A 14,259-nucleotide genomic window follows, 5' to 3' on the forward strand; every position below is an offset into this window, starting at 1 on the left:
AATACCTAGAAACCTTGTTAAACCCAAAACTAATTGGTAAAATGGCAAAGTAGCATTCTGATACCAGAACCTGTTTCACTCATTACCTACCACTTAACACGTCCACGCAAAAATGAATTCTCTTCTCTCGATACGTAAGTAAATAAACATAAATTATGCTTTTCTGAATAATTATTTTCAGTGATGTTTATCACAACTCAAGCGTTAGCAGTAATTGGCAGTAAGTAATAGCAAAAACTCTTAATAAAAAATTAAGAATTATATTTTAGAGTGCGGCCGGTCTCAAAACGACCAAGCATTTCCGTGGAATGTTGGAATATTTATTGGACATGAAAAGCAATTAGAATTAATATGTTTTGGAACAATTATTCATCCAAATGCTGTTATAACAGGTAAATTAATTTGTTTTAAGCGCGAAAAACGGAGTCACTTATTGGTTAATTTGAATTTTTTAGCCGCACATTGTTTCTGTAATAATCTTGATGGGAGTATGAGAAATGAGTCGTTTTACGTCTCGACTGACTACTCGAACAAAAAAATCAACGTCGACGAACATCCACACTTCCACAAAGTATCAATACACCAATGAAACATATAAATTGCATAAATGACTTGTTTTCAGATTAATAAAAACAACATAAATGTCCACAAATATTACAAGGGTTTGGTTAATCAATTCGCAAACGATATCGCAATAATAAAAGATAAATTCCAACTCAATAACAAATCAATTTGTATCGACTGGTCTGGAGATATTACAAAAGATGTAATTATAGCCAAACTCAGCAGTCACGTGCCTTAAAACTGGATTTTTATTCGTTCCTTTTTATATCACGTGACTTCACATTAGGATGTGATTGCTTCATTTGAATTTTCAAATTTCCATAAAATAAATTGTAAAATACGTTTTTACAGAAAAATATAATCGCCAAACAATCAGTTTTGGACAATAATGAAGTACGAATTGTAGATTTCACTTACCTCGATTCAGATGAATGTATCCACGAAGCTTCTGATTTTTTTCGGCCTCTGATCACAAACGATAAATTTTGTACTAAAAGTAAGTGAAATTTAGTAGTTATTAACAATTGTTTTCTGTTTTTCGGTGCAGTTGCAGGAGTGTCCTTAAGTCACACGAGTGAAGGGGCAGGTCTTGCTTTTCTTCACGAAAATAAGTGGTATCTTAAAGGCGTTGTTAGCACTCACGACGTCACTAAGAGTAAATTATCAACAATTACCCCATTAAGTCAGTATATGACTTGGATATCAAACATTTATGCAACAGTGTAACGATAATCATGTATTAATTTATTTTTATTGATAAATAAGAATGACATCGTCTACTGATAAAAAGACTAAACCTTGAGGGCAGCTGCAAGCTCGCCCCCTGCTTGCATTTCTTTAACAATGTCCAGTCCCCCAACTAACTCTCCTTTGACATACAACTGGGGGTAAGTAGGCCAATCTGAATATGTTTTAAGTCCTTGACGTACTTCCTCATCGGTCAAAATATCAAAAGTCTCGTAATCAGCTCTAAAATCCTAATTTTAAACACAATATCAATTATAGTAATTAAGTGAATACCCAACATCATTTAATATTTGCACCATTTGTCTACTAAAACCACACCGGGGCGTCTCACGATCCCCCTTCATGAACAACATCACGGGGGCTCTATTTATCAACGCTTTCAGCCTTTGCTCTAACGAAACACCTTCAGTTTTGGAATTGCAATGGGTCTTAATTTTTTCCGAAATTTTCGCAGGATCGGCCCCGTCTATTCTGTCAATAACTTTTCCAGACCGGAAAAGTAAAACTGTAGGTACGGCCTCGATTTTATACTTTAGAGAAACCTCACTAAGATCTTCAGCCTGGCATTTGTAAAATTTGATAGTGGAATACTCTGGACGTTTAGAAAAAGTGTCGAGTACGTCGTTGACTTGGGAACATTGTTCAGCCCAATCAGCGGCAAAGTGGACCACACTGAGGGCTGAGGAACTAAATTTGGATGAATGAGGGTAAAAAGTCGGATTGTGGACAAACTTACCTAGTGGTGGCAGCAAAAGCGGCAGCATCTGATAATAAATCAGGCATTTTTTAAATTTTAATACTAAAACGTGGGTTATTTGTTCAATTAAAAGGTTTTTCCGGTATTTGGATAAAATCCTAGGTTAGAAATTAATGACCTTGATAGACAGCTTAGCCAACCGAAGTAGTACCAACGTAACGGAATTGGTAAGTCGTTTTTTGTGTTTTTTAACGTTTTATTGAGTCTAGAATTGCTTTATCTAACTTTGTTTGCATTTTTTTTATTGTGTTGTCGCATTTTTGATAATATCGCTTGCCTGAATCGAATTAATCACTTTGAGTAAAAGTTGGGTTATGCAACATGTTTTTACTACAAAAGCCACAATATCGTAACATTTTACATTTTTTTGTTTACTTCCACCAAGCAACACATTCCGAATCAAGAGTTGTATCAAAATATCCGCATTCTTTTTATTTTTTGCTTGATTGCAAAATGTACAGTCTTAGTCACAATCAATGTCATTGACATTGAATCTTATTTTTTCGCAGCAATGAACGGTTCAGGGATTGTTCAATATGTTGTCGTGAGGGGAGATCTCTTAAAAGAATTGGGGTGGCCTGTTGGTGCTATCATAGCACAGGCTTGTCATGCAGTAACAGCAGTCACTCACTTGTTCCACGATGATGAACATGTCCAAACGTATCTAAAAGATTTGGATAATATGCACAAGGTCGTACTTGAAGCCCCTGATGAGAGTAGTTTAAATAAATTGAAAGATACTTTGAATGAAAATAATATCAAACATAAACTGTGGATCGAACAACCGGAAAACATACCCACGTGTCTTGTGGCTAAACCATATCCAAAAGACGACGTTCAGAAGTATTTCAAAAAATTCAAATTATTTAAAACGTAATCTTTTTGTTGGTTTTATTTATATAAAAGTCATAAATTAAGTCTTTTATGTACAGAAGTTAAATAAAGCTGGTTCTGTTTGTACAATTCATTATTTATTTAATCCTATAATTCCATCCTAGGTCGTCAGTTTTGGTAAACGTGGCGACGACGGGAGTAATAAGACCACAATAATTAAAACTAAAAATCATCAAATTAAAGAAGAAAAAAAAACGGTTTATGTAACTTACTTAAATGATCGGCGGCAACGAAATAAAAGAGATAGTCACAAAAATTATAAATTAAAGGTCCTACAATATTAGTTCCTGTCATTGCGCCTATCCTTCCAAACATCAGTGAAACAGCAAGAGCCATTCCTCTGACTTGAGTCGGGAATAAATCAACAGCGATAGCATTAGTTATACCAATTCCAGCTCCTCCCATTAGGAAGATTCCAACCAGAAATTGAATAAGATTATAACCGTAAACATATTGCGATGCAAGTCCGGTGATAGTAGTCACCGATACAAAACTGATCATTAACTGCTTTTTCCCAAAAATGTTTATAACACTTCCTATGAAAATATAGATCATGGCATATGCTACACCCATTAAGAGTGACACGAGGAAGACTCGAGGTTTTACTTGGTCATTACAGACATTAACAACAACCTGAAAAAAATATTTAGTCCGGTTTCGGGCGAATAGAAATAAATAATACGTCAGCTAAAGTAGCGTTGTCATGTTGTTGTTCAGAGAGGATTGCTGAACACAAAGAAACGTCATTTTCGGAATGGTCTTCGACATAGTGTGACATACGATTCAATATCTCTGGGTACCACATAACAATACCAGAATTGCTACAATTTCCTTATTGTTACAAATGATAGAAAACTAATCGAGGATTTCTCTTACGAGGCAAATACTCCGAATTGAAGATAACACATCATAAGAGTTTTTACCAAAAGTTCTCCTTTGAATAGCGGCACTGTTTGTTTCCACATCGTTTTCAACATTCCATGCTTCTTTTTTAATTCACTATCGGATAATTCTTCCCAAATTATATTCTCGACGCCGTAATAATCTTCGCTTTTTCGTTGATTAATGACGTACATTTTTTTCAAAATGTCGAGAGCTTCCCTTTTGCGGTCTTGTGTCAACAAAAATTTGGGGCTTTCAGGCAGGAAATGGATAAATACGGCACAAAGCAAGCAAGGGAGGGTATAAAGAATAAGTAAGAGTCGCCATGGCTTGTAAATAATCCCAAAAACGGGAAGATCAATCTCCCAATCTGCTGGAAGAATAATCCACGCTAATCCCGGCAAAAACATGTTGCCACAAGCTACGAATGTCGACATCCACGAAATGACTTTAGGTCTGTAATGATTGTCATGGAACTCGCCGCAGTAGGCGTAAACGGCGGATGAAGCACCTCCAATACTGGAAAAAAGTCATTTTTTGGTCTAGAGCGAGAATTGACTTACGCAAAGCCGTTGACTAGACGGAGGAGGATAAAGAGCCAGACCCATGGTACTACACTACAAACAACAGTGGTGACGGCACTAATCGAGAGACTCAATTCGAGGACTATTTTACGGCCTTTAGTATCGGCTAAATAGCCCCACATGTACGAACTAACTACAACTCCGATGAAACTAACTGATGATAAGAGACCTTTCTCGGATAGACTAAGGTCGAGGTCGCATTGGGCCGCTGGTACTATAAACATCATCATCATTGTCTCGATGATTACGCACATGAGGCCCAAGCCAGAGGCTAGCAAAATGGCAAGGTTGAAAAAGCCGTAACCTACAAAAAAAATTTTTTTCAAAGGGTCGTTAAATTTACTATGTCTGGGTCGCAGTGACCCTTTAATAATATACTATTAGCAACAGAGAATTTATTAGTTAAAGTTTTTAACTTTAATTGGCTTGTATGATAATTACCGGTCTTTGAAATGGCTTCTTCAAAAGGCACATCTTTTTTCGTCTCAATTTCCATACTTATCTTTGCCATGTTCCTAGTACACGAGCTCGAGTTAAACTCAAATATTTTTTGTCAGTGTTAATACTGTTAATTATCTTGAAGCATCATAAATAATGAGACGATGTATGAAAGTTTGGATATTTATATATCAATTAAAAGTGGTCTGGCGTGATGCAATTTGCTTTTGTCACAATGTCGAAGTTTAAGAGACTTAGCAACAGATTAAGTAAGATTTCCCAATTTTATTTTTATGAAAACAAATTTTAATTAATTGGAGTTATTCTAATCGCAAATAAGTACGTGTTTACTCAATGTAAATGTTCTTTGTTTCCAAGAAGACGAAATGTTGTTTTAGTATACTATGCTATTTTTTTTTAAATAAAATGACTTGCTTCTTCCATTATGCTAAAATGTCTTTGTTAATGTAATCTTTGGGATTATAAAAATGTTAATTGTTTGTGGCACGAAATGTACTTAGTTTTGGTCAAAACTGGCTTCATTTGGATTAACTCGAAGAGATAGGTAGGAAAATAAATTGTTTATTTTAAAAAATATAAATATATTTATTTCATTAATTTAAAGTAGGTATATCACAATAAATAATAAATCTTGACCGAGCCTTTGCTACGTCGAGTGTTTCGGAAACACGAAAATTAGTAGGAGACAAACTGAAACAAAAATTTTATTAGTGAAATTTCCCATCAAAGACACATTTTCTTACCTATAAGATTGACAGCGTATAAATTAAAAGTAACTGTACAATTCCATTGTAACATAACACCAACCACTGAACTGGATACAATGCTTCCAATTCTTCCAGCTGTCATGACTAAACAAACTGCCATCCCACAGAGGTGAGTTGGGATAATATCGACCATCAATAAATTAATAACAGCAACACAAATTCCTGGCAGTGTCAAAAGTACAACAAAAAGTACATCAATCATAACTTTATGAGTCAAAAAATTGAGCAAAACCAGTGAAACGGCCGACACAATCATACAAAGACCTAGAATTTGAACGGAATTAGAATTCCAATTAATTTCATTTGGGAAAAAATACCGAAAAAGTTTCTATTTCCTAGAAAATTAACTACAAAGCCCCACACGATATAAAATACCAAGTACGCAACCCCAATGATAATATTTTGTATAAAAACTTGATCGTTGATGTTATCTTCAACGCATCCAATGACTTCTTCCGCATACTCTTCAACTGAAGACAAAGCTTGGCAAACCGTCACACTGGCGTTGCTATTGGCCGAATGTGAAAGTTGGTTTATAATGTCAGGGTACCACAACAGCACCCCACTGGAAACGGCAAACACCCCTCCTTGCATCACCCCTGATGCTAGCGAGTATTTCAGATGTGGGGGTACGAACAGCGGCGCGATTTGCCCCCAGAAATCTTTCAAAATGTTCTTCTTCTTGTTGGGGTCCACTTGGAGTAAGACCTTCTCGTCGAGGCTCTCCACCGGGAACGTGTCTTCTGGTTTTCCCGTGTTGATGGTGTAGATTTGGCGCAAGACCTGGATGGCTTCTTCGATTTGCCCGTTGTGGTAGAGGAATTTAGGGCTTTCGGGGAGTTTGATGAAGGCAATGGCGGCGATGAGGTTGGGGATGCTGATGAGGAGCATGAAGAGGCGCCAGGAGTTGAGGGTGAGGCCGAAGAAGGAGAGGTGGATGTGTTGGGGGAGGAGCGACCAGCCGAGGCCGGGGAGGCTTATCAGGGCTAATGCGATGAAGAGGCTCATCCAGGCCATCGCGGTAGAGCGATATATGCGATTTTGGAACTCGCCGAAGTAGGCATAGACGATCGCCGAAGGCCCCGCGATACTGCAATAATGAATTTTTTTATTCAATTAGAAATTAGTTTCTAGAAACCTGATGAAGGAAACTATGGTTTGTAATTAATCTACTTAAAACTTGGTCATAGCTCGAGGGAAGGTTCTTGCGATAATTATCCGAAATGGGTTCATCTTTCAATTATTTACAATTAATTTTTTCTTCGAAGGATCATTTGACCCATGTCTCAAGACACTAAATTGGTCTCAATTAAAATTTTCATTTTTTAAATTAGTGTACTGTCATCAAATAACGCAACACGAGTAGCGCTTATTATGCGAATCAAGTGATTAATTGGAGTCGTAAACAAATTATTAAAGGAAACGTGACTCGTAATCGAGTTAAATGCTCTTGAAACCAGATAAATTATTTACATTTTCTAATACATCATGTAATTTACATGAATTATGTAATTTTTACATATTTGTAAAAGTCAATCTCTGTTCAAATATGTTGCAAATTTCATACCGAATAACCTTTTATTGCATTTTTTCATTGTTTGCCTAAAGGAGTAATTAATTAAAGTTTAAAGTTGATGGCAATTCCGGGTTGCCCTCTTTGGTAATGTTGATGGTAACTCGTGAGAGAATATTACGTAAGTGAAATACCGGTGATGTGTACTTGATGATGGCCGTAAAAGGACGAAACAGGTTGATGATAAAAATACCGACTGGTGTTTTTAAAATGAAGATTTATTCCGACATTGGATGAGCCCTCAAAAAGTAGGAGAAGGATAACTCTTATGTTCCAAAATTGGCAACAGTACTACCACCCTTTATAGTTAAAAAGAAAACTTGAATTTTTAATCTTAGCGCTTGACACTGACCTAAAAATTTCCCAAATCAATTTCGAGGCACTTTTTCGGTTCAAAAGTCAAAACAGGTGAAAAAATTAATTTTGGAATTTAGAATCTTATATTCGTTAGCAGAAAATTGCCCCTATTTGTTTATCATCAACACGAGACTCTAATCAAAATATACAATACGTATTTCTTTTAATTCTTTTTAATTGAAATTTCTAGTCAAACGTATTGTTTAGTCTTTAAATTAATTTAAATTTTTAAAAATGTAAAACATGAAACATTGTTGATATTAACATTAAGGAGTGAAATGAATTTTAAATACATATTTATTTACATTAATGTTTAATTATGAATTTCCTTTTCTCAAATAGTTGTAATTATTGCAAATTATTTATTTATTAGAAATTTTTACTTTTACACTATCAACTTTGTTCTTGTAGAAAATAACTTTCTCGTAGTTTTGCAGGCTATACTTTTTGTTGAATCTCGACAAATTAATTAAAAAAATACTCTTTAAGTAAAATCTACATCGCAAAGAATTGCTGTTTCATAAATAGAAAAAAGACAATTTTTATGTCATTCTTGAATTAGGTATACTAATTATAACTAGTCAACTAATATGTACCTTTTTTATAAAACATAGAATACGTTTTTGAAAAAATATTCGTCTTAATTTTCTGTTGTTTAATACTGATAATTGAGCAAAATTTTTCTTAAATACAACTACTATTTTTACATAAACATTTTGATATTTTATCTTTGTTAATGATCAAATGACGCTTTTTTAACTTTGAGGGAAAAGGACTTACAAAATTCCGTTGCAAAATCGTAGAATCGCAAACCCCCAGAACGAAGGTACAAATGCTGCTGCTACACTACATATAAAAGCGAAAATTAAACTAATAGTCAACACCGATTTCCTCCCTTTTGTATCTGATAGGTATCCCCAAATACAGCAAGTCCCCGTAATCCCAATAAAATTGGTAGAAGTTAAAATTCCTTTCATATAAGTGTCTAATTCCAAATCGCATTCGGCCGATGGTAACACATAACCCACGGCATAAGCCTCACTGTTGACTCCATAAAGAGTCAATCCACAAATCAGAATTAAGGCCAAATTATATTTCCCAAAACCTGATAAAAAATTCGTGAATTTTTTCTACCGAAAAATTGTATTTTTTGAGACTTACCCGTGTGTTCCAATGCTTCTTCGAACTCGACATTCTTGTGTTTCTCAGCTGTGATTTTAAACTCATCTGAAACGAAGAGATTTAGTGATCAGCACTCTCACAGCTTTGCCACAGTCACCATAAGAGTACAAGTGTTTCTCACTCATTTCGAGCCAATATGTTGCCGAATTACAAATGTGAGCGAGTGCATGAAAGCGCTCTTTTATTTAAGCAAATTTCAGCCTACTTAGGTTCTCTACTCAAGAAACAATTTAATCCCAGTCACAATTAACATAATTATCGTAATTAATGTGACGCATGCGGCCCATCAAAAATTCGCTTAAAATATACGATATTTTCACATCACGGCCAAAACAATAACATTGTCACGGCGTTTGTACAGGTATTGTCCTGTATTTAATTATTTGCTTAGATCATTGTGTGGAACAAAGCGGTTCAATGTTTCAGAGACCTCAGCTTTAATCTCGATTAAATAAAATAAAATTTATTTAATTTTCTCTTAATTTAAGGGTCAGATTAAGAGTTTTTTTCACAGGTTAACATTATATTGCCTGAAGGAAAAAAAAATAAATCCTTGTGGGAATTTGCTATATCGTTGGGATTCAATCCTCCCTTAAAATCTCGGAAAGCTTCTCACTTTTCTATTTCCCTAATAGAGTGGCTATTGTAAGGCAGCTTGGAAGAGCGTTTAAAATCCAACAAAATATAAATTAGTCGTTACATGTCGTTAATAGCCACCTACAAGACTTCGAACACATACTGTACCATCAATTAATTTGAAACTAAAACCCATTATAGAAGAAAAAAAAACATTTTTCCTCTTGCAACATCTCCCACATAACAATTTATCTTAAATCGTGAAAAAATCCTGTTACATACATTAAAATCTGAATCAATTCAATTAACTCAAGCTTATCTTATCGATTACGTGGAGCTTTCGCACTTGCGTTATTTTCCTGCTGTCCTGATACGAAAGCTTTCCCGGAAGATACCTAAGCAACCCTTTTGGCTCGAGGGTGGGATTTGCCGTCTTTTTTATTTGCTAGGTGTGAATGATTGTTTTTTTTATTAAATTGAAAGGAAAAATTCTTGAAGGAGTGGCTCATACGTAGCTAAATATTTGTAAACTTACTACCAGTCAACAACCTGCACACTTTTCAAAAAATAATGCATGGGCGGAGAAGGTGGATGAAAACGGAGCGATTTTTATAGCGCCGGTTTCAAATACCGGTATTTGGGAAATTTTATAATCCGCAAGAACGGTTATTCAATAATTAATTATTCGAAAATAATTTCTTGCAACTTGATTTCGTATAACAAATCTTGTTTCCTTTAAAAATAAACAAATATCTAAGTAAAACGGCATGAAGGTTATAGTACATATACGTTGTCAACAACAATAAATGTTTAATACTTGTGTTTGACGTTATGATAATATTTTTGCCAATTGAAACAATGTTGTCAAGTACAATGAATTGACAAAAAATAAGAATATCTCAAACATTTATTGTCACTTTTGTTACTTGGGTGAATGATGTAACTTAAAATTTAATTCAAGTTATTATTTTTAATAATATACAGGCTGTCCGGAAACTCGCGCATCTCCCTGAAAGAGAGTAATTGGGTAGTCCCCCAGAGTACTAAAAAAATGTTTAAAAAATTCTATCTGTCAGAAAATTTTGAGATTTATTTTTTGACATGTGACATTTCAGAATCTATAAACAGGGAGTTTCTAAAGGATTTCTTAAATGTTATTTTTCCATTTTTTTTATACATTATTTAAATATTTTTAATGATACTGATGATCTTGTGTATGTTTTTTTTTATAATTATTTAGTAAAGGTAGAAAAATTTTGCTTACACTTTAGGATATAGCTTCCTATCCTATATTAGAAGAGGAAACATCCTCTTCTAATAGCCTGTACTTGGAAAATTTCGAAAATTATTTTTCCGAAAATTATTTCCAAGAAATAAATAGAGTCAAAGTGCAAAATTTAAACTCCCATAACTTTTTTAAAACATTTTTCTTGTTGTCTAGGGCACCGCTTGATGATACAGTGTCACGGACACCCTGTAGTTTTGGGGTCAAAGAGGTCTGTCCATGTCCATGTTGAATGCAGTATTTTCACATCAAACTAAATCGTTAAATCAAATGTCTTTAAACCAAAAGCTTGTTTTTGACACTGACGAGGTCTGTATATCATTGTCAGTTTTTTAGATTATGTCCGAATATATTTATTGATAACATTTCCGGCATGGAAGTTGAACTTCAATCGCGATTTTTTTGTGAATTTAGACGGAACTTTTTGGGTTTTGTTTCAATTTCTTTCATTTGTCCTTGTCGCCTCCACTGTTCTAATCCTTCATTTGGACTGAATGCTCAAATATTTACCCCGCTATGAAAACACCATTCCTTAAGAAAAATGTGTCTAGTCGCTTCGCAACCCTTGCCCTCGAAACACACTTCCAATTTATAAACGCTTATTTATACAATAAAAAATTGCCCAACAATTATGAAATTAAAACAATGAATCGATCAATGGTCTCATTCAACCCATCATGGTCAAAGACAAAACCTCCGATTCGATGGATTTCGACCAAGCGATCCACCTGACAGGTATTAGTTTTTTGCAATTTTTGTGTTATTTGTGATGGGTTTCAGGTTACGGCAAGTTCCACTTAGAGGCTTTCACGGCTTGTGCAATTTGCATAAGCAGTGTTGGCTTTCAGAACGGTCTCTCGGCTTACATTTTTCCAGCAGCACAGTGCGAACTAGACCTCACTTCCTTCCAACTGAGCCTTTTGAACGTTTGTTTTCTGGTGGGAGGGGCCCTCAGTAGCTTTCTTTGGGGCGTTTTGGCCGACGCGAAAGGCCGCAGGAAAATCCTGATTGTCACACACCTCCTCAATGCCGCAATCACCATCATTTGTGCGACAAATCCCTTAGTATTCAGTATAATTGTTTGCAGATTTTTGAACGGGTTTCTAATCGGTGCCCCTGGAAGCATAATCTTCTCGTATTTGGCCGAATTTCAACCCCCGAAATACCGATCAGCGATTATTTGCTATTCTGGAATTTTTTTCACCTCATCGTGGCTACTTTTACCTCTTCTTGCCTGGCTCATCCTTCCGATTGACATATCAATAGCTGTAGGATCGTTCATTAAAATCACTTCATGGAGAATATTTCTAATGGTTTTGATAATACCGGAGATAGTGGCAGGTTTCTGGTTTATGCGTTTGCCAGAAAGTCCGAAATTTTTTGTCGCGAAAGGTAACCAAAGGAAGGCTTTAGCTGTCTTGAGGAAAATGTTTGTGGTTAATACCGGAAGATCAGCGAAAGACTTTCCGGTCAAGAGTATAATCCGGGAAGTGAGAGTTGAAACATTTGAGGATAATTTAAGATGTAGGGGGAAAACAGTGAAGAATTTGCAGGAGATGTTTGGACAGTTTAAGAGCCTTTTTAGGCTCCCTTTAGTTTTTCTAACTCTCCTCACGACTAGTATTATGTTTACGAATATGTTTGGGTAAGTGAATTTTATTTTGTCAGGGAAACAAAGATTAAAGTATTTAATAATATAAGACTTTGTAAAGGTTGTCTCTTGTTTTTTATTATTGTTGCATTGGGTGATGTGTTACTTGAAAAATATTTAGCATTTTTTTACGCAATTGTGACGAATTTTTATCACTGTTACAAAAATATTTTGACGAAATATGGTTTAAATAGGAGCTACATAGTACTTTTGATGCTGCAGTGATTGTGATCTATGTTATATAAAAGACTTATTTGTGTTTTGTGGATACAGTGCCAAATTATATGGCGTCTGGTAAAAAATAATTTAATAATACCCAAGGTTAAAACTGTTGCCTTTTTTGTACCATATAACTAATCATTCAATTTTTTTTTAACAGAAGAATCGAAAATATAAATCGGATTAGTCAGGTGGGGAGGACTATTAAAAAATAAAAATATTTCTATGATTTCAAATTTTAACAAATGTTTTTATTCCAGTGGATACAAATGATGTAAATGTTTCTACTGATTAACTGATTTATTTACCGTTAATTTATTTCAACTTTCGCCAATCGCCACGTGATTCTTGATGACGCACAATTTTTTCAAGTACAAGTATTTAAGTGTCGATGAAATAATTTTAATTTATTTGTTATTTATCGATCCAAACCGGTTTTTACGCAATTTTGTGACTTTGTTCGATTTGTTTTCATCACGTGAGAGAAAATGCGACCTACAAAAATTTGCTAGAAAAATTAAAATTATTTGATTTTTTAATACAAAATTAAAATGTAGTTCATTAATCTGTGCAAACGTTTCCCACGAGAAGCATACAAAGATAATTCATGAAAAAATTCTCAAATTAAATAAGTAATTGCGTACAAAACCCTGCTGTCAGAGGAAAATTTTTACAACAGTTTTCTATTTTTACTAAACAAATTCTCTTTGTTTCCTTGTCTACTAAGTCCATTGATTTACGCAAATCTCCTCAAACAGTATCACGCGTTTTCTCAAACGTCATAATTTCAGCACTTTTGGTCTCGGATGGTGGCTTCCAGAACTCTTCGTTCGTTTCGAACGCTTCCAGGCCCTCAACCCTAACAGCACCATCACTGTCAAACAACTTGCCCTTTTCAGTACCATCAAACCAACGTCCTGCAAACCATCATTCGAATCTGCAGTTATTAGAAGTACCATCATCATGGGTGTTTCCTCTATTTTAACCAACGCTTTTTCGGGCTGGCTTGCCACGAGGGTGTCTCTCAGGACCATCCCTTTTGGTACCATGTTAATCGGTGGTATAAGCGCTAGTCTTATCTACTGGTTGACCGCTTCGTGGCAGAATTTAGTAGTTGCTTCGATTTTCCAATCGGCGATGGTTACAGCAAATATGACCATTGGGAGTGTTGTGGTGGAGCTTTTTCCCACCAGTGTGGGTGCGATGGCTATTTGTTTGACAATGTGTGCTGGAAGAATCGGGGCGATGGCTAGTAATGTCATTTTTGGGTTGTTAATGGACCAACATTGCGAAATTCCGATTTTTGTAGTGGCCGCCAGTGTTTTGATTGGGGCAGGAATTTGTTATTTTATCCCGCCGAAAAGGGAACACAAGGGGGGTTGTGCCGAACTCGAAATTGCCGTCGTTTCAAATTTTGATACAAAATTGTAGTGACTTTTGTGTTAGATAATGAATAATCTTTTATATAACTGTGTGATAAATTATTTGTTGCTACTTACTCATATAATTAAACTGTGCTTTTGTAGACGTTAGTAACAGAATCATTTTGTTGCAAAATGAAGGAAAACTACGATGAGATTGTTTCAAACTGCATTTATTATTCATCGATAAGTGACTAACAGTAATTTTCTGCTACAATTTCTCAATTAATACATTTTTGCCGAGTTCATTACGTAATTATCAGAAACGTCAGGAAATTTTGCTTTGATAATTGCCGTAGCAGACTAACACCTGCTGCTGCAGTCCTATTTATGTGCCACAT

General features: G+C 35.1%; 5 protein-coding genes across 5 annotated transcripts; 3 read left to right on the forward strand and 2 right to left on the reverse strand.

The window, feature by feature from the left end:
• Positions 1-11: 11 nt before the first annotated feature.
• LOC123007759 (plasma kallikrein-like) lies at positions 12-1,341 on the forward strand. The gene is made up of 7 exons (XM_044403187.1): positions 12-134; positions 182-220; positions 270-392; positions 456-571; positions 623-766; positions 916-1,060; positions 1,112-1,341. Exons 1-7 carry the CDS (start codon positions 113-115, stop codon positions 1,288-1,290), a joined length of 768 nt encoding a protein of 255 aa, XP_044259122.1. The 5' UTR covers positions 12-112; the 3' UTR covers positions 1,291-1,341.
• Positions 1,288-2,391, reverse strand: LOC123007761 (glutaredoxin 3). Its single transcript, XM_044403190.1, has 3 exons — positions 2,048-2,391; positions 1,585-1,998; positions 1,288-1,533 (listed from the first exon to the last, which is right to left on the reverse strand). Exons 1-3 carry the CDS (start codon positions 2,092-2,094, stop codon positions 1,356-1,358), a joined length of 639 nt encoding a protein of 212 aa, XP_044259125.1. The 5' UTR covers positions 2,095-2,391; the 3' UTR covers positions 1,288-1,355.
• On the forward strand, positions 1,894-3,028 carry LOC123007762 (putative peptidyl-tRNA hydrolase PTRHD1). Its single transcript, XM_044403191.1, has 2 exons — positions 1,894-2,235; positions 2,578-3,028. Exon 2 carries the CDS (start codon positions 2,580-2,582, stop codon positions 2,943-2,945), a length of 366 nt encoding a protein of 121 aa, XP_044259126.1. The 5' UTR covers positions 1,894-2,235; positions 2,578-2,579; the 3' UTR covers positions 2,946-3,028.
• Positions 2,934-8,985, reverse strand: LOC123007673. The gene is made up of 12 exons (XM_044403086.1): positions 8,864-8,985; positions 8,746-8,811; positions 8,365-8,689; positions 5,972-6,744; positions 5,631-5,918; positions 5,538-5,577; positions 4,870-4,943; positions 4,408-4,732; positions 3,839-4,363; positions 3,645-3,783; positions 3,175-3,595; positions 2,934-3,124 (listed from the first exon to the last, which is right to left on the reverse strand). Exons 1-12 carry the CDS (start codon positions 8,889-8,891, stop codon positions 3,063-3,065), a joined length of 3,066 nt encoding a protein of 1,021 aa, XP_044259021.1. The 5' UTR covers positions 8,892-8,985; the 3' UTR covers positions 2,934-3,062.
• Positions 8,986-11,058: 2,073 nt separating this feature from the next.
• On the forward strand, positions 11,059-14,029 carry LOC123007753 (synaptic vesicle glycoprotein 2C-like). Its single transcript, XM_044403182.1, has 3 exons — positions 11,059-11,362; positions 11,408-12,272; positions 13,289-14,029. Exons 1-3 carry the CDS (start codon positions 11,305-11,307, stop codon positions 13,926-13,928), a joined length of 1,563 nt encoding a protein of 520 aa, XP_044259117.1. The 5' UTR covers positions 11,059-11,304; the 3' UTR covers positions 13,929-14,029.
• Positions 14,030-14,259: the final 230 nt, after the last annotated feature.

This window comes from Tribolium madens, unplaced genomic scaffold (assembly GCF_015345945.1).
Source record: "Tribolium madens isolate multiple individuals breed KSU strain unplaced genomic scaffold, Tmad_KSU_1.1 Scaffold_3;HRSCAF=73;Tcas5.2_LG2, whole genome shotgun sequence".
NCBI classification, from domain to species: domain Eukaryota; kingdom Metazoa; phylum Arthropoda; class Insecta; order Coleoptera; family Tenebrionidae; genus Tribolium; species Tribolium madens.